The sequence below is a fragment of the Tarenaya hassleriana genome, unplaced genomic scaffold, assembly GCF_000463585.1.
Source record: "Tarenaya hassleriana unplaced genomic scaffold, ASM46358v1 Cleome17, whole genome shotgun sequence".
NCBI lineage: Eukaryota > Viridiplantae > Streptophyta > Magnoliopsida > Brassicales > Cleomaceae > Tarenaya > Tarenaya hassleriana.
In genome coordinates, this window is record NW_010965122.1 from 240888 (window position 1) to 265580 (window position 24693).

Genomic DNA, 24693 nt, shown 5'->3' on the forward strand with positions numbered 1-24693 from the left:
TTCTACGTAAAATGAAATAAAATGAGGAAAAAGAAGAGTGGTAATAAACTATAAAAAACTAAATGAAGAAACTGTTGGAAATAGTTATAAATTACCAAGAAATGATTATATTCTTGAAAGAATAAAAGAAAAAAACTGGTTTAGCAGTCTAGATGCTAAATCAGGATACTGGCAACTTCGATTGTCAGAACAAACAAAACCATTAACGGCATTTTCATGCCCTCCACAAAAACATTATGAATGGAATGTTCTTCCATTTGGATTAAAACAAGCACCAGCAATATATCAACAATTCATGGATAGAAATCTCTGTGGATTAGAAGAATATTGTCTAGCATATATTGATGATATCATAATATTTACAAACGGATCACAATCAGAACACACTGAAAAATTAATCACCGTTCTAGAGCGATGCAAAGAAAAATGATTAATTATTTCTAAAAAGAAATCAAAACTAGTACAACAAGAAATTGAATATCTTGGATTAAAAATAAATAACAACGGAGAAATTGAACTAACAAATAATGTACATGAAAAAATACAACAATTTCCTAACGAATTAACAGACAGAAAACAAATACAAAGGTTCCTTGGGTGCCTTAATTATGTTTCTGAACAAGGATTTCTCAAATCCCTAGCAAAGAAACGAAAACAATTACAAAAGAAAATATCGGATAAAGTATCATGGTCTTGGTCTAACCAAGATACAAATTTAGTAAAATATATAAAAGAAAATATAAAGATATTACCAAAATTATACAATCCAACGACCAAAGACTTTCTGATCATTGAGACAAATGTATCTAAAGAAGTTTGGGCATGATGCATGTTAGCAATAAAAGATGGAAGAGAATTACTTCATCTTGACCAATACGATCGTAACGATAATAATGAAGTCCTAAAAACTGAAAAACAAAATACAATGTTATGCAAATATATTTCAGGAACATTTTCAAAAACCGAGATGAATTATCCAATTCATGAACTCGAAACACTTGCTTGTCTTCGAGCTCTAAAGAAATGGAAAATTGACTTATTACAAACACGGTTCGAATTAAGAACTGATTCACAATACGTAACAGGATTCTAGAGATATAAAATTCAACCGGAATTCCAAAAAGGACGATTAATTCGATGGCAATTAGAATTACATCAATTTGAACCATATATTAAATATATTAAATCTGCAAATAATTGTTTTGCAGACACTCTAACAAGAGAATTGAAGAAATAATCAAGACAATTCAGAATCAGATCAGTCAGAAAGACACACAAATCAAAACAGTTCAAGAAAATATCTCAAAACTCTTTGAGGAGAAGGATGAGTTGATCAAATCTTTGAATATCATCATAAAAGAACCTGGTGGAACACCAGTAGAAGATCAAAAACAAGAACAAGAAAAAGAATCAGAAAAAGAATCAGAAAAAGAATCAGAAAAGGTAACACTTCCTACTGACATCAAAGTGGAAGAAAAATCGGACAAATGATATGCTATCTTCAATGGACCATTCAGAGGAATATACATGAACTATGTGATTATTTTGCAACATACCATAGGAAAGAAGGTTTCATACCGAGCTTTCCAGACCAAAGAAGAGGCCCAAAAAGCCCTCAATGAATCATACAAAACCATGGCCCAAAAGCAACCAATTGAACCAAAGGCCCAACTATCCTCAATGAGAATACCAATAATAGCCTAAATACCAACCAGACAAGAAAAAGAAGCCATGAAACAAGTCACCCTCGAAAAATACCAGTCCTACTGAACATCCCTAGTGGACTACAAGGAAAAACACACCACCATGGGTTTTTACCCAAAAATGACCAGAGTCGGACCAAAAGCTATCTTCATTGGAGAAGCCAACCCATTAATGACCTTTGATTATCTTAAACATGGATTAGTCGACAGTATTTATACTGATTCGATGAAAATATTCGAAGAATTTTCAAGAAAAATGAAGCCAATCATCAGGAATTATTTCGAGCGATTCACGAAGAAAATGACTATTTTTAAGAATATTAAAAGTTCAGTCCCGATCTTCGGACGAGACAAGATCATACAGTCACAGGCTATAATACATCTTGGAGTAGCGAATGGAGAATTGCCATCAAGAGATGATGCATCAGATTATGAAATCCCAGATGATTTGGAAGCTCATTCATTACTTGAAGTTTTTAAGGCGTCAAGAAAGATCCTTGCAGACTTAGAGATCAAGGTGAATTATGCTAGCAACAACGTTTTGATGATCACCTACAACAAGGATACAATTTCGAAGGAAGAAATGCAAGCAGTAGCAGACTTTGAATTAGACTTCTATCACTTAGAAAGAAAATTCGCAGGATTAGAAGAATCCATCAAGGAACAGCTCTGTAGCTTCCTGATGAGATATGACGACCACAAATGCACTATCTGCAAGGAACTAAAGGACAAGATGAAAAGGAACAGCCAACCACCATCTGAAAAATCTGAAGACATGTGAACAAAAGGCCATGTGACTAGTTGATGTAATATTTCGGACCCAATAAAAGATAAGGTTATCAGAAACCTTGTCTCTGTAAACTCTATTGTGCAATTATAGTGTCATGTGTCTAAGTTGGGCCCCGGTTTGAGATTCTTATCCTAACCGATAGGGTTCCAAAGTTGTATAAATATGAGGTCTCCCCGTTTGGAGAACTCAGAGTGAAATAAACCTACTTGTTTCAGAACTCTCTCTGAAAAATATCTCTTAAAAGATTGGCTTGAAGATTTCCATCTTTTGGAGACCTTGAACAAATTCTTTTGAATCACAAATCAATTATTCCAGAATTCTGGAACTAAACACTATCCCTGAACAAGACCAAAAAGCCGATCAGATCTCCAGATCACCAACGAGAAAACGATCATCACCAACACCAACCGACAGGGATTATTATCTACATAAACAAATCAGGTATGGTATCAACTTCTGCATTTGATAATTTTATACAATCAAATGAAGAATATTTCTTTGATGGAATTATAGACATAAACAAAATAAGAAAAATAAGTTTTGATCTTCAAAAAGATGAAAACTTCGAACAAACTATACTAGGAAAAATAAAGAAACAATTATCAAGAACAAACATAATAAAGTTCGGAACCATGGTAGGAGCAACACCAGTACCAATTGAACAAACTATAGGAGAACTCATTCTACTAATTATTAACAAAGAACAAATGTTAGAACGACTAAGAAATTATCCCGAAAAACAAAGAAAATAAATAGCTTACATACACTGTAGTACTAATCAAATAATTATAAAATCAATATTCAAAGAAGGTATCGACGCCCCGATTACCTTTCAAATTAGAGATGACAGATTAACCAATTATAAAGAAAGTATTATAGCTGAAGGAAAATGAAATCTTTCTTCAGAGAAAATTAAATTTAACATTAATATACAATTTGGATTATCATTAAAAGATAAAGGTTTGGATAATTCTATAGTTATCCAATACAAACTAGATAGAACAGATTTCATAGAAAAAAGGAAATCACCCTATTTCTATAACCTATCAGATTAACTACGCATTAACAAATAGTCATCACAGTTTAAATTTTAGAAACAAAGATATTATAGAAATAGATGATTTATTTAAACCAGTAATTTATTTAAAAAGACCATTAACAACAATAGAACCAGGACGTAAATCGTTGTTACGACTTAATCCAAGATTAAGAATACAGGAATCACCATTTTTATTATTCAACACTGAGCAATCGGAAGAAAACCAGGAAGACTACTCTAAATTACGAAAAACAATATCACAAATCAACAACCTTACAAAATGAAATTCAACGAAGATTTTATCGAAAAACTATCCCTATTAAATCTTGAAAGTTTACCATGTCTTGATCATCTTGAACAATTGTTAGTTGAGACAATAGAAAGTATATTTAGAGAACGAACGGAACAATTGAACGACATGAACTTAATGAAGAAAATCGAAGAATAAAAATTATTAGCTCGATATTTTATGCAATAAGAGAAATTAAAAGAGATATCATAGAAAATCCTAACGAATAAAATGAAAAAAAATATATAAGAAAAATATTGAATTATTAAACACACAAATACGATATTTAGAAACAGAAAGTAGTATAAGAGGGATGCAACGTACAATAGAAAAAGAACAAATTAATAATATAATTACATAATTAAATAAATTGATTACAATAAAAGACATAAAAGTTGAATACTTGAAAACGCTCATCAAAAGATAATTATGAAAGATCATGACTTCCTTTTTTGGAAGAAACATTAAAAAGAATAAAGGAGATATTAAGTTTTTTCGAAAATAAATTAAAATCTTATGAATAAAATAATAATAAAATATAATTATTATATTGAAGGACAAAATTGAAATTATCAAAATTATAAGGCCGCCATTAAAATATAATCGACAATTAAAGTCATTTTAAATTTAAAATTACTTAAAATGTCCCAACTCAATGAAGAACAAAAGTAAATTGAATCTAAGTAGGTTTAGCTATGTATATATTTGTATTGATGTGTGTTCGAATGTGTATGTATATATGCATGTGTATATTTATGTATATATATGTGTGTATATATGTATGTACATTTATGTATATGCATATATGTACTTACATTTTTATGCATATATATATACTATGTATATGTAACATGTATATACACACGTATTGTATGTATATATATATATATGTTATAAAATTGAAGGTATTTTGATTATTTACGCGATTAGAATATTAACGTTTTGTTTTGATAATGGGCGATTGCGATTACACCCGTCACTCTTCCCGTTGTCCACAATCGACAGAAATCGCAATCGCCACGTTTGCTGATAATTACGTTTCTAGTGATCAGGCCCCAAGTACCTCAAAAACAGGCGAATTTGACTTCATCAATGGCCAACGAGAGAATATCTTGGTGGATATCATAACACTGAATAACAAAAGGATGATAAAATCCAAAGTTAGGAGGGCCTTCTCCACGAATGCTCTTCGTAGCCAGGTGTTGCTTCTTGGGGGCGTTTGCAGTTGCATTTCTTGCACACAGTGTTTCTCCTATAGTTCAAGAAGTCACATCTGCAAAAAAGACGAAAACCCGGCTAATGGAACACAAATGAGCAATTTCAAAGCTTCATATATATATATATATATATATATATATATATCTGTATGAGAGTTAGTAAAAGTCACATCTGCAAAAAAGACGAAAACCCGGCTAATGGAACACAAATGAGCAATTTCAAAGCTTCATATATATATATATATATATATATATATATATATATATATATAGAGAGAGAGAGAGAGAGAGACGCACGAGGGACATTCCCATTCTCCAGGATTTAGATCCCTCTTGGGACGTTGAACTTGGCAACGTAGACACTGTTTGTTCCTAGTGAAGTTCATGAATCCACACCTAAAAATATACCAAGTGAAAGGATCAGTGTAGAGAAATAAAGCAAACATACAAAGACAAGGTTGTGCTACAAACTTCCAATCTTTATCAGAAGATTTGGGACACAATGAATATAAAGATAAAGGCAAATATGGTTAATGACCATGCAAAAGATAATGCAATGCGAGAAAATAGACACACAACAACGGGGGGCAATTTACCCGGGGCAGTTCCAATCTCCTTTCTTCATTTCAGCATTCTCCATGGAGCTTTTCTTCGGTCCCTTTGCTTTGCATTTCACACAGAGACCGTTTCTTGAAAAGTTAAAGAACTTGCATCTGCGGTATCAACAAGAAATAGCCAGTAAAGAATGCATCTTAACTGTAAGTAGAGACGAAACCATAATGTAAAGGTTGAAGCTTCTGGGGGTGGACGGATGGTTTTACACTTACTCAGGGCATAACCAGTCCCCTTCCTTGACATTAGCAAAAACAGAAAGATTGGCAGGGACTTCCTTGCAGTCTCGGCATACTTCATTTTTGGCAAAGTTTAGAAAGTTGCATCTACAGCGAAAAAATAGAGCGAGGGGGTAAAGACGAAGCCGGATCAGAAATTCATAGAAAACAAAGTGGTAAACCAAATTCATCGATAGAAACATCAGGGTAAAAATAGTCAAATATTACTGAGTAATGCCCAGTTTCAGACTTACTTAGGACAGTACCAATCTCCTCTCTTGGGTCCAGAGGCAACAGAAATTTTGTTGGGGGCATCATTGGACTCTTGGTTGTCTCCTTTCTCCGCAAAGTTCCGTCTGGAGCAAAGTAGGGGTAGCAAAACACAACATCAAATCAGAAGGTACACTAATTTCTCATAATAAACAATTGTCATTGCAGTGAAGTGAAGCAAACTTCTCGGTAGTTCAACTTGCAAAGAGGTCAAGAACACTAAGCAATTTATTATATCCTCCTCCTCAACCTAAACAGATGAGATATACCAGATGTTTCACTCAGTGAATGTTTGCTCCTTTGGCTAATCACATGGTACAAAAGTTATGAAAGTGCAAGGAACTTAGTGGTTAAATTTCTCGTTGGAAATAGGTTTTGCCACCAAGTTATAAAGATCGATGACATATCTCACCCTTAACAGAAGCTACTTACTCAGTACTCTTTTCAGTGTTCAACTCCAAAGCCCGCTCCTTTCGTGACAGAGAGCCCTTGAAAGCAGGTTTTGGGAGGGGAGGAGGGTGAGGGGACTTCTCACTCAATTCAACTAACTCCAGAAGAAGTTTCCTTGCCGATTCATCAGCTAGTTCTCTACCTGAAGATCTCTCCTCTCCGGAAATCATGAGTGGATCAAGCGCTTTGAACAATAACACACGCATAACGTCTTCTGTACGAACAGAATCTCCTGAATCCTTTAATATTACATAAGCCCTATCACACGAGTCGCGCAGGTCACAAGTACTACAGACCTGAATCAGAAAAGGGTTTCCCATTGTAAGATCTCCAAGTTGAAAACTTGCATAATTGCTACAGTTTCAATACATAAATATTGGAAAAGCTTCAAGAGAAAGAGAGAGGAAGACCCTTATTAGCTCAGACTTCGATTCACTTCAATCATAATGAGTAAAGCAAACATAGGATAAAGACTTAGACATACATCTCCTTCGTCCAATCGAACATGGGCTCGTAGCCTCTTGGACGAATTAACAGCTTTTCGCAATAGATTAGGGCATCCACGCTCCACGAGAGCCTGTATATCTCTCAAAGACAATGATCTGCATCAGAATACGGACCAACTACATGAATAACCTACGAAATCTTCCGTTCAGTGAAGACGAACGTATGAAATTCCAGTAAAGCATACTTGAGAAGGTCGTATCGATCGCGTGCGAAGCTCAGACAAGCATCCTTAAGCAAGTTCATCTCCCGGTAAACTATATCGGAGCCACCGTTTTCGGCGGCCGCAGGTTTTTCGGAGAAATAACCCTTCCTGTTCAAGTGGTCGATAAAGGTTACCCACTCAGGCCATGGATGGGGAGATGGAGACGTATCCACCGCGGTGGCGGCGGCCGCCGGGGTGCAGAAGCGGCGGAAGCGGAGAGAAACGGACGGAAAACGAATTGTAGGGTTGCGAAAGAATGGCTTGTAAGGTTGGATAATGGAATTGCCGACGAGGTAGATTCTGCTGGCTGCCATTTTCTCCGGCGGCGAGGAGAGATTTTAGGAGGGTTTTAGCCGGCGTAGGAAGGGATAAGCATAAGACGAGAGTTTCGATTTGGATTTCCTATGTTTCAGAGTATTTCTCATTTTGACCCATTCTTTATATTCCTCCGATTTTTGCCACTAGAGTTACAAAATTACAAATTCATACCCCATTCCCCTTATCCCATATGAACACCTTTTTTTCTAACTTTTTTTTTTTGTATGAACAATATAACTAAACCAACGTAACTATCATAAAATTTTTAAACGATAAAACTAATACTATTAATATGATCATCATATAATTTTAACAGTGTAATCAATATCACTCTAAGATAGATCACAATAATCACATCATACAAAAAATTAGTTTTTTTCAAAAACTACAGCTTAGAAAAACTCTTAATCTTACTTTTTTTTTGTAGACATTTACGAAAATTTATATATAACACATAATCATACGTGATATTTATAAATACGAAAACGTGGTATCCTATTATAAATGCTTAAAAATATACCACATTGACATATTTATTCGATAATGTGTGAATAAGTGTAATGATAGATATTGATAATGGGCTAACGGGTGATTAGATATAAATGTATATAATTATTCATATCCTCTGGTCATATACATAACCATTTTATATACCCACATTTATGCAATGATTTTACCAATGAAAATTCTGCAAAACCCGATAACATATTGTGATAATATATAAAGAATATCGTTAAATTTAAATTCTTTCTTATTATTAACTTTTCAAGACTCTAATAAAGTGATCGATAAGGAATTGAGAGAACATATATGTTTCTTGTATTTTCTTTGGTTTTGCGGTGGAAATAGATTAAACATGAGTAGTTACCGTGATCCGATGTTGTGATACTACATAGGTTTTTAGGATAAAGATGTATAAAATTTACAAGGAGAATGAGAAGAATAAGGTGGCTGAGAATGAAGAAATTGGGATGACGAAAACAGAGATTAAACTTCCATTATTTCTTATTCAAATATTGTTAGTCGATTAAATAGAAAACAAATAAAATATAAGAGGGATATAAAGACTCACCATTTCGGTTATTAACCGAATAAGATATAACCGTACTCGAACCAAACCCGACATCAAAACCGAACGGTTATGATTTTTTTAAACCTGAAAAAATCGAAACCGAACTGAATAAAAAAAATAACTGAAAAAACTGATGATTTTCTTTGAAAAAATAAGTTTTTTACCGAAACCGAACCGAATCGAAAAATAACCGAACCGAAATTTATGTAAAAACCGAATAGTTATAGTTTTTCTATAATCGAAATAACTGAACCCGAATATAACCGAACCGAACCTAAACCGAAACCCGAAATGATCACCCTAGATACAAGGAGTAAAAGCATGTCAACGGGAAAGAGAGTTTTCATATCTAATCAGATACAATTAGACAACTAATGGGAACATTAGATGATGTGACCAAATTTGACTCTCCTCGATTGTAGCTCATTCCAAATGTCTTTCTAAGTTTCCGATGAGTTGTTTTTGGTTAATCCCACTAAGACACCTAATTTGTTAAAATATCATATTTATAAAATCAATCCCTATTTTTCTGCATTTTTACATTTTCGACCTGAAACTAAATCGCCATTTAGCGTTTGGATACAGCACAACGACAAAAGCTCAACAATCGAAACCCTAATCCCAAACCTCAGCGAAGAAGGCGGCCGGTGAGAAATGGTGTGCATACGGCGAGCGACGGTGGACGATCTCCTTGCGATGCAGGCGTGCAATCTCATGTGTCTTCCGGAGAACTACCAGATGAAGTATTACCTATACCACATCCTCTCATGGCCTCAGCTCTTGTACGTCGCCGAGGACTACAATGGCCGTATCGTCGGCTATGTCTTGGCGAAGATGGAAGAAGAGAGCAACGAGTGCCATGGCCATATCACTTCCCTCGCCGTGCTTCGTACCCATAGGAAGCTCGGTCTGGCCACCAAGCTCATGACCGCCGCTCAGGCCGCCATGGAACAGGTTATTGGACCTTCTCGATTCGTTTTTCTCTGTTACCCTGTTCGTGATCTACAAGGTCGAATCGAAAGATTGTGTTAGTTGGGGCGTACTCTTTGAGCGTGATTTTGTTGAATTTGTGTGGTTCGCTTTGAGTGGAAGGTGAAAACCATGAATATAACAGTACGTAGCAATCTTAATGTGATTGAATTTGTGGGATAATCTCTGTTTTGGAGTAGTTTGCAAACCCGAGCTTTGAAGATTGTCAATTTCGGTGTGTGTTCTTGTTCTCTTCGTTATGGGTTTGGACTTAGTTGCCCAGATGATGGACATTCTATTGCTAGGGTCATGAATTGCTTTCTTGCCCAGATGGTAAATGGTTTTATATGGAGGATGCAATTGTCGAAGTTGCTTTCATGTCTTGGGCAGTGGTAATTTTTGTATTTGTTGATTGCATTTGAAGCAGTTTCAAGTTCTTCAGAGCGTATAAGGAACTTGCTTTTTTAGATTACTCGCCTTTTGTGTTATGCTTGTTGATGCAATTGTTGTTTTCTTAGTAGATAATGGATGCTAAAGATCTTGAAAATAGAATCTCAGCTAGTGTCGATAGTTCTCATGTCAAACCCGAACTGTTTTAACATGTTCTTGGAGTACTATGTCAGGTTCATGAAGCAGAGTATGTCTCACTACATGTGAGGAAAAGTAACAGAGCAGCGTTCAATCTGTACACGGAGACGTTGGGGTACAAGATTCACGATATAGAAGCAAAGTATTACGCAGACGGGGAGGATGCCTATGACATGCGTAAACAGCTTAAGGGGAAGCAAAACCATCAACACGGGCATCATCACCATCACCACCATGGCGGTGGATGTTGTTCGAATGACGCAAAAGTTGCAGAAACTAGTCAAGCAAAAGGAGACTCGAAAGCTGATGCTAAAGCAAGTTCAAAGTCGGAAGCCAAAACAGGATGACCAAACAGGTAATGCACATTCTGTTAGTTGCCTTTGGTTTCATGATGCTAATGCTTGTTGAGAAGCAATTATTTCGCTTTTCGTATGATTTCCGGTGGCAATAATACATTCTGTAATATCAGGACAAGCTTATCCTTTTTCTTTCCATTTGTACTAGATACCTGATCATGGTTTATCCTGTACCTTTCCCTTCCTCTTGCTAGGGCTTGCTGATGAATGTGCTATTGCAAAATCCATATTGTTGTGAAGAACAAGAATCCAAAAATAAAAGATTGTTTGTGTCATATGTCAGGACAACTGGAAGTTGGCGCAAGATGTGTCCGCGTTGTGCATACAACTTCATTTAATTACAAAACAATCTTGATTTCTGCAATCTCTCTGTGAAATCAAAACCTATGGCTCTTTATGTTCGTTGCAGCTTACTTGCTGTCTCGGGTCACTGATTTGTGTCGTGTCAAAGTTTTCTGATCTGCACTTGCATTCATCAACTCATCAGACCAACTGGTTCTTGACATGGCTTTATCGGTTTCTCGAACTCCTTTTGTTTTGTTCTTTGCGCTGATCATGCTTGTGCAGGTCACCTTATCCGGTACGACCCGTCTCAGATCCTTTGCTCTCTCGTCCATTTCAATCAAGGGATTGTAATTTGTAAATCCATAAGTTGGGTTTACATCCTTTTAGCGTCATTGTTGAATTGCATTATTTTCCAGTGCATGTCCACCTTGTTTGAGTGAGCCACTAAACATTTGTCCAAACCCTTTTGATCCCCAAAGCATCTGAGGCAGTGTAACCACAGGTGATATTCACGCATTGGAAACCCATACCCAAAGGAGAGAACTGGCAGGTTTCGGATCACCGCCATCTTGGTTCTCAAGGCTCTATCGATGTGTCTACGTAGCAACGAGAGATCCTTGAGCAATAGGTTATGAATTCTTGAATTCCTCTCGGTCCAAATAGCCTCTAGATCAAGATATGCCGCAGAACGCAAACAGCCCGGTGTATTTCTCTGAGTTCTCATCTTCCTAGGATTCAAGCCAACAAGCCAAAATGACTTGCCAATTCGATCGAGGCGGGAGGCGGAGACGTACCCAATTTCCTCATAGACGTGTTAAACTGCTCCACGAGTAAATGCTGTTTCTTATTAATTCCTCTCAAAGAGCCTTTGAATACACAGCACACTCACTAAGTTTGCACGTAAAAAGACAGAGAACATAATAGTACACATACATATGGGACACTAAATGTAACGGTTGAAAACAGTTACTCACTCACCCTATTAAGACATTAACACTACATTTTAAAAAATGACATAAAAGTGCCACACGTAATATAAACTGATTAATATAACTAAGACCTTGAATAGAAAAGGCTTTTGGGGTTTTTAAAATCTAAAAAAAAAAATTGACAATCAAATTTTCACAAAAGTAGTTTTTTTAATAAAAAAAAACTTGGTAAGCAATTTTCAACATAAAATCAACTTTTTTGGATTTACAAAAAAAACAAAATTCAAAAACTAAAAACTAAAGTGAATAAACGCGGTAATTTACATGCTCATTTTAAAAACCAAAAATTTCACCCTAGGTTCGATTCGAGATAATCGATGGAGATGAAAATAATCGCATACTTGATATATAAAAAGATTTTAGAATATATAATAGGATATCGATAAAGTGAATAATGGTGATTGTTGTGACAGAATTTTGATGAAAAACTCAAATGTTGGGCAAAATGTTTTCCTCTATTTTTTTAAAATATATTATGAAGTCAAAGATAAGAGTTTCAAACTGTTGGGTTCTTATTTTAATTAAATGGAACATATGAGAAGTTTTTTTTTTAGCATCACTTTCTCTATTTTCAACACTGGCTCACTTTCCCATTAATTCTTAATGACCTCTTTCGAACATTTCATATAGTTTTTGTTTTCTATAAATAGACATCTTTGTTTTCATTTTCAAAACACATTTAAAAAAAAAAAAGCTTCTGCAAGGAGAAAAAATATATTTTAAATTCTTTGTAATTCAAATCGGCCTTTTGAGTTTGACAAAGTAACGGAGTGTATGTGTGTCATATCCTTATAGATTATATTTCGTTCAATCATAGATAATGAGAGATGAATAGTTTTTTTTAAAGAGACACGGTTTATCGTGGGTTCGAATTAATTTTTTTAATAAGTTTTGAAGATTCTATTGATATAATAATATTTTTTTATTCATAACTTTCTGTGTCGTTATCGGAATTGTATATTTTTTTTATGTCTATTTGTAGATATCAAGATTATCTTTCTAATGATATATAGTGTACATGATTTGGTTATGTATTTTGAAAGTTATTGAGTTCAAAATTCGAAGTGAAATTGGAAAAATAATCGTAAATGAAATATGAAATATATAAAATAACATGACCAACAATTTTAAGAAAAACTATCGTTAGTTTATATTGTGTTATTTTATATTTTCTTGATTTTATTATTGTGGAAAAACCCTTTGTTTTGAGGAGACAAAGTAAGATTTTCCAATTTTGAAAAAAATCCGACAAAATATTTAAATGTTGATTACATGAAAATTCTTGTAAAGAAAGAGGTTCAATAATTATGCGCTATATGTATATAGAATTGGTCCTGTTTTACATGAGAACAATTTGGTTAATATTTAAATAATATTTTGATTTTTTCGCTAAGAGATTATTACCTCAGTGAGTTCAATCAATTTCAGAAATTATTATGGTAAAATTTTAAAATTATGATATTTTTAATTATAATACTAAAAAATGATATTATGAATTTCATAAATATTTGAAAGTGCTACTCCTACGTATGTGGTTGTGCCCATATTGACTCCTATCCACTTGTACCTCCACTTGCACTAGGAAAAAACCAACAAAGTGGTGTTGATTTCATTAGGTGACAGACGAAGATATTCTTTTACTTGACAACACTGTCATTGCAAAGATATATCAAGGAAGATATTGGTAACTCGATGAAGACTATGTCAGATAAAGAGTGTCGTAGTGATTGAGGTTTAGCAAGACTCAAATTTTCTATATAAAAATTATATTTTGAATGATTTAGATAATTCACTATATAATATCTTCAGTATTACTGTTATAGAAATGTGCGGAACTCTCGAAAAAATACAAAATTGAATATATCAGGTAAAAAACTATCATAACTAAAGAGCATTGTTATGGGGGAAAATTGCATATTCGTGGGTTTGTTAAAATTATTGGCAAAGAGACTTTTAGGCAAGAGGTTCTCGGGTAATTAAAAAAAATGGGTGTAATTAGGATCCACACCAATCGATGTGAAATCGTAAATATCGCGATTTGGTTATTCCTAAACTAATAATTTCAAATATAAAAATTAATTTTGTTGATTTTTCTATATTATTTTCTTTCTAAAAGTTTAACAATTTCAGTTAGATACTATAAAACATCAATTTACATCTTTTAATAAATTTGAACACATGGAATGCACATGATATGAACCCAATTACAGAGGTTGGTACTGATCATCCAATTTAAATAAGTATGGTCCCATTGGATAATACATAAAATTAACATGACTTTAATAAAGATTCCAACTATTAAAGTTATAAAAAATTATTCAACCAAATATTCTTGGAATTTATCTCATGTACGAGCTTCCTTGTCGATATCATTATGTCAACCTCTTTCTCTTACAAGATCCATATATTGCAAAATAGCAAACCTTGGGTATAAAATATATATGGGTTTCATTATTTTCCGGTTTAATTTCTTTTAGTTCTATAAAAGAAATTATATATAGGAAAAATGATATTTTTCTATACGAATTTAGTCAGATGTGACCTTTTCATACACGTATTTTTAATTTGATAAAAAACTAAATTTGAATTCAAAATTTTCCAAATCTCTACACGATTTGTTAAAATTAACAGTAATTACATACATAATCAATATTTTCGATAAAATTTTCGGATTCTGTTAATTAATGCGCCGACGTGTGTGGTAGTTATAGTAATTATATAATTAATGCTTTAATTAACAAAATTCGAAAATTTTTAATAAAAATGATGATTATGTATGTAATTACTGTTAATTTTAATAATTCGTGTAGACATTTGGGAAATTTTGAATTCAAGTTTAGTTTTTTGTCAAATTAAAAATATGTATATGAAAAGGTCACATTTGATTAAATTCGAGTAGAAAAATATCATTTTTCCTTATATATATATATATTCTATTTTTATTTCAGATATTGGATCATTCCACATTTTATTTGGATTCAATTTTGGTTCATTTGTCATAAATAAACATTGATTTTCTAAAAAATTATTTAAATTTATTTAGTCTTATAAAAATATAATATAACAATTCGATTTTATATCAATTTTATTTCATTTTGTATTATTTTAAAATTTTGATTTTGGTTCAGATTTAATTTAAAATACTTATTTTCATTAAAAAAACATTATTTTTCCTTAAAATTGTATTATATTTATTTCAAATTCATTTTAAAATTATCATATCTAATCTATTTTTTATCCACAAATTTAGACTTAATTATATATTATTATTTTGATTCAAAATTTTCAACCGAACGGAAAATTCAATCCCAGATGTCATGAAGAATACAATGGATCTCGTATAAGAAAAATCAAACTCATATGCTTATTGGATATTAAAAAGCTCCCATCTCGAAAAAGATAGTTCTTATTTAGGGATAATTTTTAAAGATATTTTTAGATTATTTTAATTATATATGATTGACTTAAAAACTCAAGTCTCATCTTCCGATGAGTAATTAGATATAAAATTAAAGAAACTAAAATTGTATAGTTGATATACTTAAGTAAGAGTTGGTACAGATCGAATATCCGGTATTTTTTAGATATCTATATCTGTATCCGATCTATACGAATATGTAATTTTATTATTTGTATCCGATCCGCATATTTCAGATACCGCAACTTCGGATATCCGAAAAAATATCGGATATTTACGAATATTTGTATCCGATTAAAATAGGTTAAACATGAAAAATAAAACTTTAAAAAACTCGAATACAAATAAATGTATAATTTTTCAAATACAAATAAAATTCAAAATTTAAAGATCATAATAAAACATCGTAAAGCGGTTCAAATGAAAATAAAATAGATTAAATATTTGTATGAGTATTTTGTAAAACCTTTCAATAAGACTTCTTTACCGAAAAAAAGACCACAAAATAGTGTAGAAAATAAAACTATGTTCTCAAGTTTTATCCAAAGGAAAAATTGTTATGTTTTGTTTCTAAAAAATAGAATGCAAACATAGAACCAAAAAAGCTTTTTCTGGGAAAAACGTGTTTTATTTAATCATGAACTTTCAATAAATACGAAGTAGAAATTACCGAAATAAAAAATAAAAGATTATGCTACAGAAAGTGTTTCAAAACTTATACAGACTTTTACAACAAAAATAAATAAAACTGCAAAACAGAAATTGTGCCCAGCTTTTTTGGAAGACAATATTAATCCCAAGAAAAATAAGCTCTAGTCCTAATGCAAAATCAAATCCATCTATCGGATAATCAAAATAAAGTAGTGAAAGAGAAACAAAACGAAAAAATAGTGAAAAAAATATGATGAGGAACAACAACGAAAGAGGAGAGGAAGTGAAGAGGCGGAGTGATTCGAGTTTTTGATGAGAAAACCCTAGTATATTTTTTATGTTTTTCAAAATGATCCCATAAGTATAAATTAATTACAAAATTATCCTATATTTAATCGAATTACTACAAAATACGGATCAGATCGGATAGGTCGGATATTTCGTTCAATGATATCTGCATCCGTCAAATATTTTAAAATCAATATCCGTAGACTCCGAATATCTGAATTTACGGTTCGGATAACAGATCGGTTTAGATTTTCCGGATATTATATATGCCCACCCCTATACTTAAGTACATAGAGATATATATTTGTTAATTATTATATCTGGGTACTTACAATTAGGTCATTACAATGAGTTCAGTTTCTGAATTGGTTCGTTTTTAAACGTGTTGAATAAAACTCGTCTAAAACCGAGTTAGATGTGAAACTTAGGAGAATTCCCTTGTTGGGTCTTGTGTTATTATTCCCACATATATATATATATCCATGAGCGTATCTGTCAATATATATATATAAGGTAACAAACATATATAATCGCGTAATATCCGCTATCACACCCCCTCAGTCGGAGCGGGAGAGTGGCGAACGCTCAGACTGGATCGGAAGTCGGGGAATAAGGATGTCGGCAGACCTTTGGTGAAGATATCAGCATACTGATACGAAGAAGGGATATGTTGAACACGTACTTGGCCTATGGCAACCTTTTCTCGGACGAAATGGATGTCAATCTCGATATGTTTGGTCCGTTGATGCTGAACCGGATTCGCCGACATATAAACGACACTCACATTGTCGCAAAACACCACCGTTGATCGTTTGAGTGGTGAGTGTAGCTCGGACAGAAGATTGCGTAGCCAGCAAGTTTCAGCTACAGCGTTTGCGACGGCTCGATATTCAGCCTCGGCACTCGATCGGGATATAGTGTGTTGTCGTTTCGACGACCAAGAAACCAAGTTTTCTCCGAGGAAAACGCAATACCCCGATGTTGAACGGCGAGTATCGGGGCAACCAGCCCAATCGGCGTCTGAGTATGCCGTTAGAGTGGTCGGAGATGATCGATGTAGTTGAATGTCGTGTGTCATTGTCCCGCGAACATATCTGAGGATGCGCTTCAAAGCATTCATATGAGTTTCTCGTGGATCATGCATGAAGAGACAAATTTGTTGTACGGCATAGGCTATGTCGGGTCTTGCAAATGTGAGATATTGGAGAGCACCGGCGAGACTACGGTAGAGAGTTGGGTCTTCGACAGGTTTGCTAACTTCGGCAGCGAGCTTAGGCTTGGTGTCGGCAGGTGTCATGCATGGATTGCAGGAGTCCAAGTTAGCTCGATGGAGTATGTCTGCCGCATATTGAGATTGGCATAGGAACAACCCATCCTTATTCATGGTGGCTTGTATTCCAAGGAAGTAGTGCAAGGAGCCAAGGTCGGTCATGGAGAACTCGCCATGCAAAGATTGAATGACAGCATCGAGAAGCTTTGAAGAGGACGCTGTAAGAATGATATCGTCCACGTAAAGCAAGAGAAATGCTGAACCCATCTCATTGTGCATGGTAAAGAGGGACGAGTCGCATTTGCTGAGTTTGAATCCGATTCGCTGGACAAAGGCGGCAAATCTGTTGAACCAAGCCCGTGGGGCCTGTTTCAATCCGTAGAGTGAACGTCGTAGAAGACAAACGTGATTTGGTTTGTCTTGATCGGCAAATCCCGGAGGTTGATGCATATAAACCGTCTCTTCAAGGTTTCCATGGAGAAATGCATTTTTGACGTCGAGTTGATGGATTGGCCAATTGTGAGATAATGCAATGCTTAGCACAACTCGAATTGTCGCCGGTTTTACCACGGGACTAAATGTATCTCCATAGTCGAGTCCCGGTTGTTGAGATTTGCCATTTGCAACGAGTCGAGCTTTGTAACGAGCGTGAGTTCCATCTGCATTAAACTTATGCCTGAAAAGCCACATAGAACGAACAACATTAACCCCGAAGGGTCGGAGAACCAAGTCTCACGTCCCATTTTTAATAAGAGCATCGTATTCCTCATACATTGTGCGACGCCAATGATGGTTCTTTAGTGCAAAGAGATGAGATTTGGGTAAAGGTGAGATGGCTTCGGTTAAGAGAGAGATGACTTGTTTTCTCTTTGAAATTCCAGATTTACTACGAGTCTTCATTGGATGTGGAATGAGGGAATTTTGAGGTTGTGTAGGCAACGGTCGGTCGGTGGAGTTTGAGTGTGTCTCGGAAATGATTGGTGAAGGGTTGATCACTCTTGTAGGTTGGGGAATAGGCATCGTCGGTGAGTCGATGGGCATCTCTCGGAGATGTCGAAAAAATGGATTGATTTCTGTTTTCTTGTCTAGAAAATCATAAGAAGGTTGTGGTGATTGTTTGAAAGTTGAAAATGGGAAATTGTTCTCATCAAAATGGACATGACGAGATATGATGATTTTTCGAGAAGTGAGATCGAAGCATCTATAATCTTGATGATGGGAAGGATAACCAAGAAAAATGCATGGTGTAGATCTCGGTGATAGTTTGTGTAGTGTTGTAGAGAGGAGATTTGGAAAGCACAAACATCCGAAGACTTTTAGATGAGAGAGTGAAATGGGTTTATGAAAAAGTTTGGTGTATGGGCTTTTTTTTTGAATGGCTGTCGAAGGTAAAAGGTTAAGGAGATGAACACTCATATGCAAGGCTTCCACCCAAAATTGTGGAGGAAGTTTTGCTTGAATAAGTAGTGTTCGGATGAGGTTATTAATGGTTCGAAGGATTCTTTCGGCTTTGCCATTTTGCTGAGACGTGTGGGGGCAAGAGAAACGAACCGATATCCCATGTTCATCAAAGAATTTGTGAAATGCATGATTATCAAATTCGTCCCCATTGTCACATTGAAATGATTGTATTTTGGTATGGAATTGTATTTGGACGTATGCATGAAAATGAAGGAATTTAGAGAAAACATCACTTTTTCGACGAAGTGGATATATCCAAAGAAATTGTGTATAGTGATCAAGGAATACAACGTAATAACGTAGTCCACTAACACTAGAAATGGGTGAGGTCCATACATCCGAATGAATTATTTGAAAAGGAGAGGAAACCAATGAATTTGACCGAAAGAAAGGAAGTCGAACACTTTTGCCGAGATGACAAGCTTCACAGGAGGAAGACAAGTCCGGCTTATTACACTTAAAAAAACCATGAGAAAATAAATGTTGAAATACGGAGTTGCCCGGGTGACCCAATCGACGATGCCATATGATAGGTGAAGAGGTGATGAGTGCGATGGGAGCGGTAGGTTCGGTGGTTTTCGGCTCGGTGAATGGGTAGAGAGGTCCGGTGCTATCACATCGGAGAAGAGTCCGTTGTGTTGGGCGGTCCTTAACAGAGAAACCAAGAGAGTCAAACTCAATAGTGCAATCATTATCGGTAGTAAATTGGCGAACGGAAATAAGGTTCTTTATAATGAATGGGGCAACAAGAACATTTCGTAAGTTAAGATTACGTGAGGAGGAAGAAAGGGTTGTATGTCCGGTTTGATGAGTGGTAACTAAAGTCACCAACGGTGACAGAGGGATTAATGCTCGAATTAAAAACGGTTCGAAGGTTACCTGGCTGATTTGTAAGATGGGCCGTTGCACCGCTGTCCATGTACCAAGCATTGTCTGCCAGGTTTTGCAAAGTCATCGTGTTGAGAGCATGAGCCAATGATGTCGCATGAGGTTCGATGTTGGCTGTATTAGCCGATGGAGGTGACCATTGTGGTGGGGAAGCACGAACAGGAGGTTGTTGTCCAGGATTAGGCCCAAGAATTCCTGGAGCATAAGACGAGTGTGACCAAGGGTGAGGCCAAAATGTTGGCCAGTTGGTGTTGTTCCATACTTGGCCACGTGGATGATGGTTGTTGTAGTATCGACGGCCACGGTTACGACCACGACGTCCTCCGTGGCGTCCATCGCGGTGATGAGGAGGTCGTGGATTTGGAGACCACGTTGGTGGAGTAGAATCAATTGTCGTATATAGCACGTTTGGTGCAGAGGAGTGATCGGCGTGAGATGGTTGGTGACGAGTTATCTTCGAGAGTCGTTGTTCTTCTAAGGCCAACATGGATCGTGCATCTTCAAACGTCGGGAATGGTGTTTTATGTTTGATAACGTTGACAATGTTATCAAACTTCTCATTGAGACCGTTTAACAAGTGCATCACCAAGGCTTTGTCGGAGACATCGGCTTCAATGTTGGACAACAGATCCGAAATCTTCTTCAGCCTTTGGCAATAGTCATGAATAGTTAGATCTCCAATGGTGAGAGTATGGAGTTCATGCTCCAATTGAATGGCTCGTGCTTCTTTATTATCACGGAATTGGTTCTCCAAACGTGTCCATAATGAATGGGCCGTGCTTTTCTTTTTCAACACTGTAGTGAGTAAGGATTGAGAAATAGATCCGTAGATCCAGAGCTTGACCAGACCGTCAATGCGTTTCCAATTGTTTTCGTCTTCTCCAGTGGGAACGGTGGTCCCGTCGAGATGGCCAATGACTCCAAAACTGAGACAATGCGTCTCGAATAGTTCTCACCACACATCGTAGTTGAATTCTTCCATGTTAAGGGTGATCGGTACATGAGACTTGATGTTGCTCACTCCAAAAGGTTTTTCGGATTGAATGGTATCGGTGGCCATGGTGAAAACTGCGTGAGAAAGGAAGAGACGATTGCAGGGAATTGAAACAAAGAGATGAAGAGAGAAAGCGGCGGAGCTAGGTTAGAGGATGCAAAAGCTCTGATACCATGAAACTTAGGAGAATTCCCTTGTTGGGTCTTGTGTTATTATTCCCACATATATATATATATATATATATATATATCCATGAGCGTATCTGTCAATATATACATATAAGGTAACAAACATATATAATCGCGTAATATCCGCTATCAAGATGAACCAACTCATCATCGCATACTAAACTTTGATGAGTCACAAACTCATGTAAACTTATACAATGTTTGATATATATATTTTTATGTATTTTATAGAAAATTAATGTTTAATTTATTTTTTTTATTGGATATGTATATAACTTATTTTATAAGCTTCTTAATTTTGATGTTTTAATGTTTAAAATTTTATATTAACTATTTTTATTTGGTATTTTGTATAATATGAATAAAAAATATTTTTTTTGTCGACTGGTTTAGTTCATGTCGAATTTTGAATGAGTTGAACACAAAACGAACGGACTCATTTCGATCCAATTAGAGTTGAGGTGAGTTAGCTCGTTTGAGACACTAGACGAGAGATTTAACCAATTGAATTAGCAATCACCACGGGAAAACAATTGAACCAACGGAAATCAGTAATGTCATCTTGTGCTGAAGTTCAGAGGTGTGTTTCTGGACAAGGGAACCCTCCAACCCGTCAAGAAGTTTCGTAAGGGTATTTTAGTAAAATACTTATACAAATTTTTTTTTTTAATTCGTAAATTCCTCTGCGTTCTCGGCCGAGAGTTCAAGTTTTTTATGAATCTTTGGATTTTATTTTTTTTTTGTTAACGGAATCTTTGGCGAAGAGTGTATGACAGAGGATTTAGACACTACATATAATTGGCAATTCAATCGAACAATCGACATTAATTATTCCGTAAATAGGCACAATACATTGTTTCACGTGATTACATGTGCATGCACCAAAAACAACACGCAATCCAAACGCAGAAACGTAAAACGATAAGCTCACGTCCCTAGCCACCACGTTGCATGTCCATCACACGCTCCAAATGAATCTCGCACTCCTTGGCGAGTTTCGACAGCGAGTCACGACGGCTCAGTGAGTTCTCCGCCGAGTTCCTAAGCATCATCACCTTCTTCCGCATCTCATTCTCTTCTTCCCCCGCCATTATCTTCCTCGCCATCCCTTCGATCTCGTTCCTCGAAACGAAGAAGCAATCACAGCCATCCGATGGTTCCTCCGATCCGACGGCCACGCCGATCTCTTCCTTCAGCAGCCTCGCGTTCATTCTCTGCTCGGCGAAGAGCGGCCACGTAATCATCGGGATGCCGTTCACGATGCTCTCCAGGGTTGAGTTCCATCCACAGTGAGTCAGGAACCCGCCCACGGCCACATGAGCCAGAACCTCGGCCTGTGGGGCCCATGATGGGACCACAAGCCCGAGATTCCTGGTCCTTGCTACGAATCCTTGGGGCAGATATCCTGGCGTCCCATCCCCGCCGTTTCCGCCTCCGGTGTTGGCCGTGAAATACTCTGCTGATGCTGAGCCATCAACTGGAGGCCGGACCACCCACAGGAATCGTTGTTGACTCAGCTCGAGCCCGTAAGCTAACTCGATCAGCTGTTTAGCCGTCAGCGAGCCGCCGCTCCCGAACGAGATGTATAAGACCGACTCAGCCGGTTGTTTGTCTAACCATTCCAAAACCGGGCTTCGAACGGTTTTAGCAGTTTCGACCGGTCTATTCAACGGGCCGATAGGATAAACCGGTGCACGAGCAACCCGGCCTAAAAGGTTCGGATCTTGCAGCGATTTCAACGTCTTAGGTTCCATTTCCTCCCACGTATTTACCAAAATCCCGTCTGTCGTTGCAAACGCCTTACCTATACGCATAAACTCGTGGTATAACGGGTCGGTACGGTCCTGGTATGCATCGAGATTATCCTCAAAGCGAACCGGTTCGCATCCCGGTATAGCGAGAGGTTTCTTCCGGTTTACGTGCTCCTTTTCCACAGCTTCGTCAAGCGTCGGAAAATATAAAACCACTGCGAGAAATCTCGCGTTGGAGGCTATGAGAACATACTTCAACATATTGAACTCGTCTGCTAGCCGCAATGCTTCGGTGCCGAACAAGTCAACGATCAGAGCCGTTGGTTTGTTGGGCATCGCCGCTATCTTTGATCGGACTGCCGGGACGCTCTCACGCATCATCGCAGCGATCTTGACGACGACGTGGGCCGAAGGATTGACAGTGATCTCAGGCGGCGGGAGGGTGATGACGTGGACGTCCAAGTCAGTAGCAGCGGGGGAGGATGAGCTGAGGAAGCGGGACTGGGCGGACTCTGGGTCGGCTTCGAGGACGAAGACGGTGACGTGGAAGCCGTGGAGGGCGGCGAGGCGGTGGCTGAGTTCGACGGCAGGGATGACGTGGCCCATCCCGGGGCTTGCGAGCAAGGCGGCGCGTGGTTTCACGTTCTGCATGGTTATGGTTATGTAGATGGTGATGGGGATAGCTAGTGATGCTATGAATGTTGATGGTTCGCATGGATTTTGGGGCTATTTATAAGCCAATGTGACGACGATACATCGATATATATATATATATATATATATATATATATATATATATATAATGCAGGAAAAAAAAATATAGCCGTCTTGAGCTTGAGTTCTGTATTTGCGAGCTCATGGAATGAGACAATAATAAAAGCGTTACATGTGATTGAATAATATCCTTGTCATACCCGAAATTTTATTTACACTTTAGTTTTCTGACATTTTACTGGGTATTAGTAAGATAAGTTAAATTCTCTTCACAAAAAAATTATATAGATTTTCTGAAAAAAATATATATTTTAAGATTTTATTTACAAAATATAATATCTTTAGAATTTTGAAATTAGCCGAGAACCTAAGAACCCAGTTGGTCACTTTTTCTGATTGGCGTCTCAGGTATCGGACTCCTATATCGTGTGGGATCCACAGGACAAAAAGTTGGAACAATATTAAGAATTTTAAAAATGCATTATTTTATTCATTTCATCTTCAAAACCAGTATTTGTTAATTTCTCTATTTTATTTTTTTATGAAATTATCAAATTGTATATTTAATAAATTTGAACATCTGGAATGCACATGATATGAACCCAACTGCGAGAGGTTGGTACCAAACATCCAATTAAAATAAGTACGGTCCAATTGGATAATACATAAAGTTAAACGAAACCTCCAATGTCGGCTTAAACTTATATAACAAAACTTGCAAATAAACACTCCAACTTTTAAAATTTATAAAAAAAAATTATTCAAATAAATGTTTTTGGAATTTATTCCATATATGAATTTTTATTGTCAATGTGATTATGCCAACCTCATTCTCTTACACAATACATATGATATGACGCAAACGACAATCCATCATTTGGAGGACTGTTTATGTTACTAATTAACTCAACTTATATAGATTTTTGCACTATGATATACATATCGGTTGACGCCACAAATTATACATAGATATCCCATTTATAAATTAATTAATGAAATTTAAATCCAAAATAAATATTCTATTTATATTCCATTCAAATTATACACAAGATATCGGGGGGTATATTAATCAAAATCTCATATGGGCACAATAAATCTTTGGTATTCCTTTATCTTTTCCACGAGATGTGATATTAATCAATCTCACTATTAATCAATCTCACATTATATTTTGGATTCAGTTGTTAAAACTATAT

General features: G+C 36.0%; 4 protein-coding genes across 6 annotated transcripts; 1 reads left to right on the top strand and 3 right to left on the bottom strand.

Annotated features, from left to right (window-relative positions):
- Positions 1-4881: 4881 nt before the first annotated feature.
- Positions 4882-7669, bottom strand: LOC104809845 (zinc finger protein VAR3, chloroplastic). Its single transcript, XM_010535932.2, has 8 exons — positions 7280-7669; positions 7073-7190; positions 6571-6884; positions 6123-6224; positions 5866-5976; positions 5635-5751; positions 5336-5434; positions 4882-5094 (listed from the first exon to the last, which is right to left on the bottom strand). The coding sequence occupies exons 1-8, from the start codon at positions 7609-7611 to the stop codon at positions 4983-4985; spliced, it is 1305 nt and encodes a 434-aa protein (XP_010534234.1). The 5' UTR covers positions 7612-7669; the 3' UTR covers positions 4882-4982.
- Positions 7670-9271: 1602 nt separating this feature from the next.
- Positions 9272-11130, top strand: LOC104809846 (N-alpha-acetyltransferase daf-31-like). Of its 3 annotated transcripts, none has more exons than XM_010535936.1 (3): positions 9272-9641; positions 10280-10599; positions 10884-11130. In XM_010535936.1, the coding sequence occupies exons 1-2, from the start codon at positions 9342-9344 to the stop codon at positions 10589-10591; spliced, it is 612 nt and encodes a 203-aa protein (XP_010534238.1). In that variant the 5' UTR covers positions 9272-9341; the 3' UTR covers positions 10592-10599; positions 10884-11130. The 3 variants fall into 3 exon arrangements, with proteins under 3 accessions (XP_010534238.1, XP_010534237.1, XP_010534236.1); XM_010535935.1 differs by lacking the exon at positions 10884-11130 and adding an exon at positions 10795-10877 and having other exon boundaries at positions 9273-9641; XM_010535934.1 differs by lacking the exon at positions 10884-11130 and having other exon boundaries at positions 9273-9641; positions 10280-10875.
- Positions 11131-19731: 8601 nt separating this feature from the next.
- Positions 19732-20910, bottom strand: LOC109116533. The gene is made up of 2 exons (XM_019202152.1): positions 20807-20910; positions 19732-20497 (listed from the first exon to the last, which is right to left on the bottom strand). The coding sequence occupies exons 1-2, from the start codon at positions 20908-20910 to the stop codon at positions 19732-19734; spliced, it is 870 nt and encodes a 289-aa protein (XP_019057697.1).
- Positions 20911-21840: 930 nt separating this feature from the next.
- On the bottom strand, positions 21841-23465 carry LOC104809847 (UDP-glycosyltransferase 72E2-like). Its single transcript, XM_010535937.1, has one exon. It carries the CDS (start codon positions 23432-23434, stop codon positions 21968-21970), a length of 1467 nt encoding a protein of 488 aa, XP_010534239.1. The 5' UTR covers positions 23435-23465; the 3' UTR covers positions 21841-21967.
- Positions 23466-24693: the final 1228 nt, after the last annotated feature.

Coding starts and splice junctions, on each gene's coding strand:
- LOC104809847 (XM_010535937.1), bottom strand. CDS start 23,434: ATGCAGAACGTGAAACCACGCGCCGCCTTGCTCGCAAGCCCCGGGATG.
- LOC104809846 (XM_010535936.1), top strand. CDS start 9,342: ATGGTGTGCATACGGCGAGCGACGGTGGACGATCTCCTTGCGATGCAG. Junction 9,642..10,279: donor CTCAGGCCGCCATGGAACAG/GTTATTGGACCT, acceptor GTACTATGTCAG/GTTCATGAAGCAGAGTATGT.
- LOC104809845 (XM_010535932.2), bottom strand. CDS start 7,611: ATGGCAGCCAGCAGAATCTACCTCGTCGGCAATTCCATTATCCAACCT. Junction 7,191..7,279: donor GATCGATACGACCTTCTCAA/GTATGCTTTACT, acceptor ATTCTGATGCAG/ATCATTGTCTTTGAGAGATA. Junction 5,095..5,335: donor GGAGAATGGGAATGTCCCTC/GTGCGTCTCTCT, acceptor TCTTTTTTGCAG/ATGTGACTTCTTGAACTATA.
- LOC109116533 (XM_019202152.1), bottom strand. CDS start 20,910: ATGGCCACCGATACCATTCAATCCGAAAAACCTTTTGGAGTGAGCAAC. Junction 20,498..20,806: donor GAATTCAACTACGATGTGTG/GTGAGAACTATT, acceptor CTATTGCCAAAG/GCTGAAGAAGATTTCGGATC.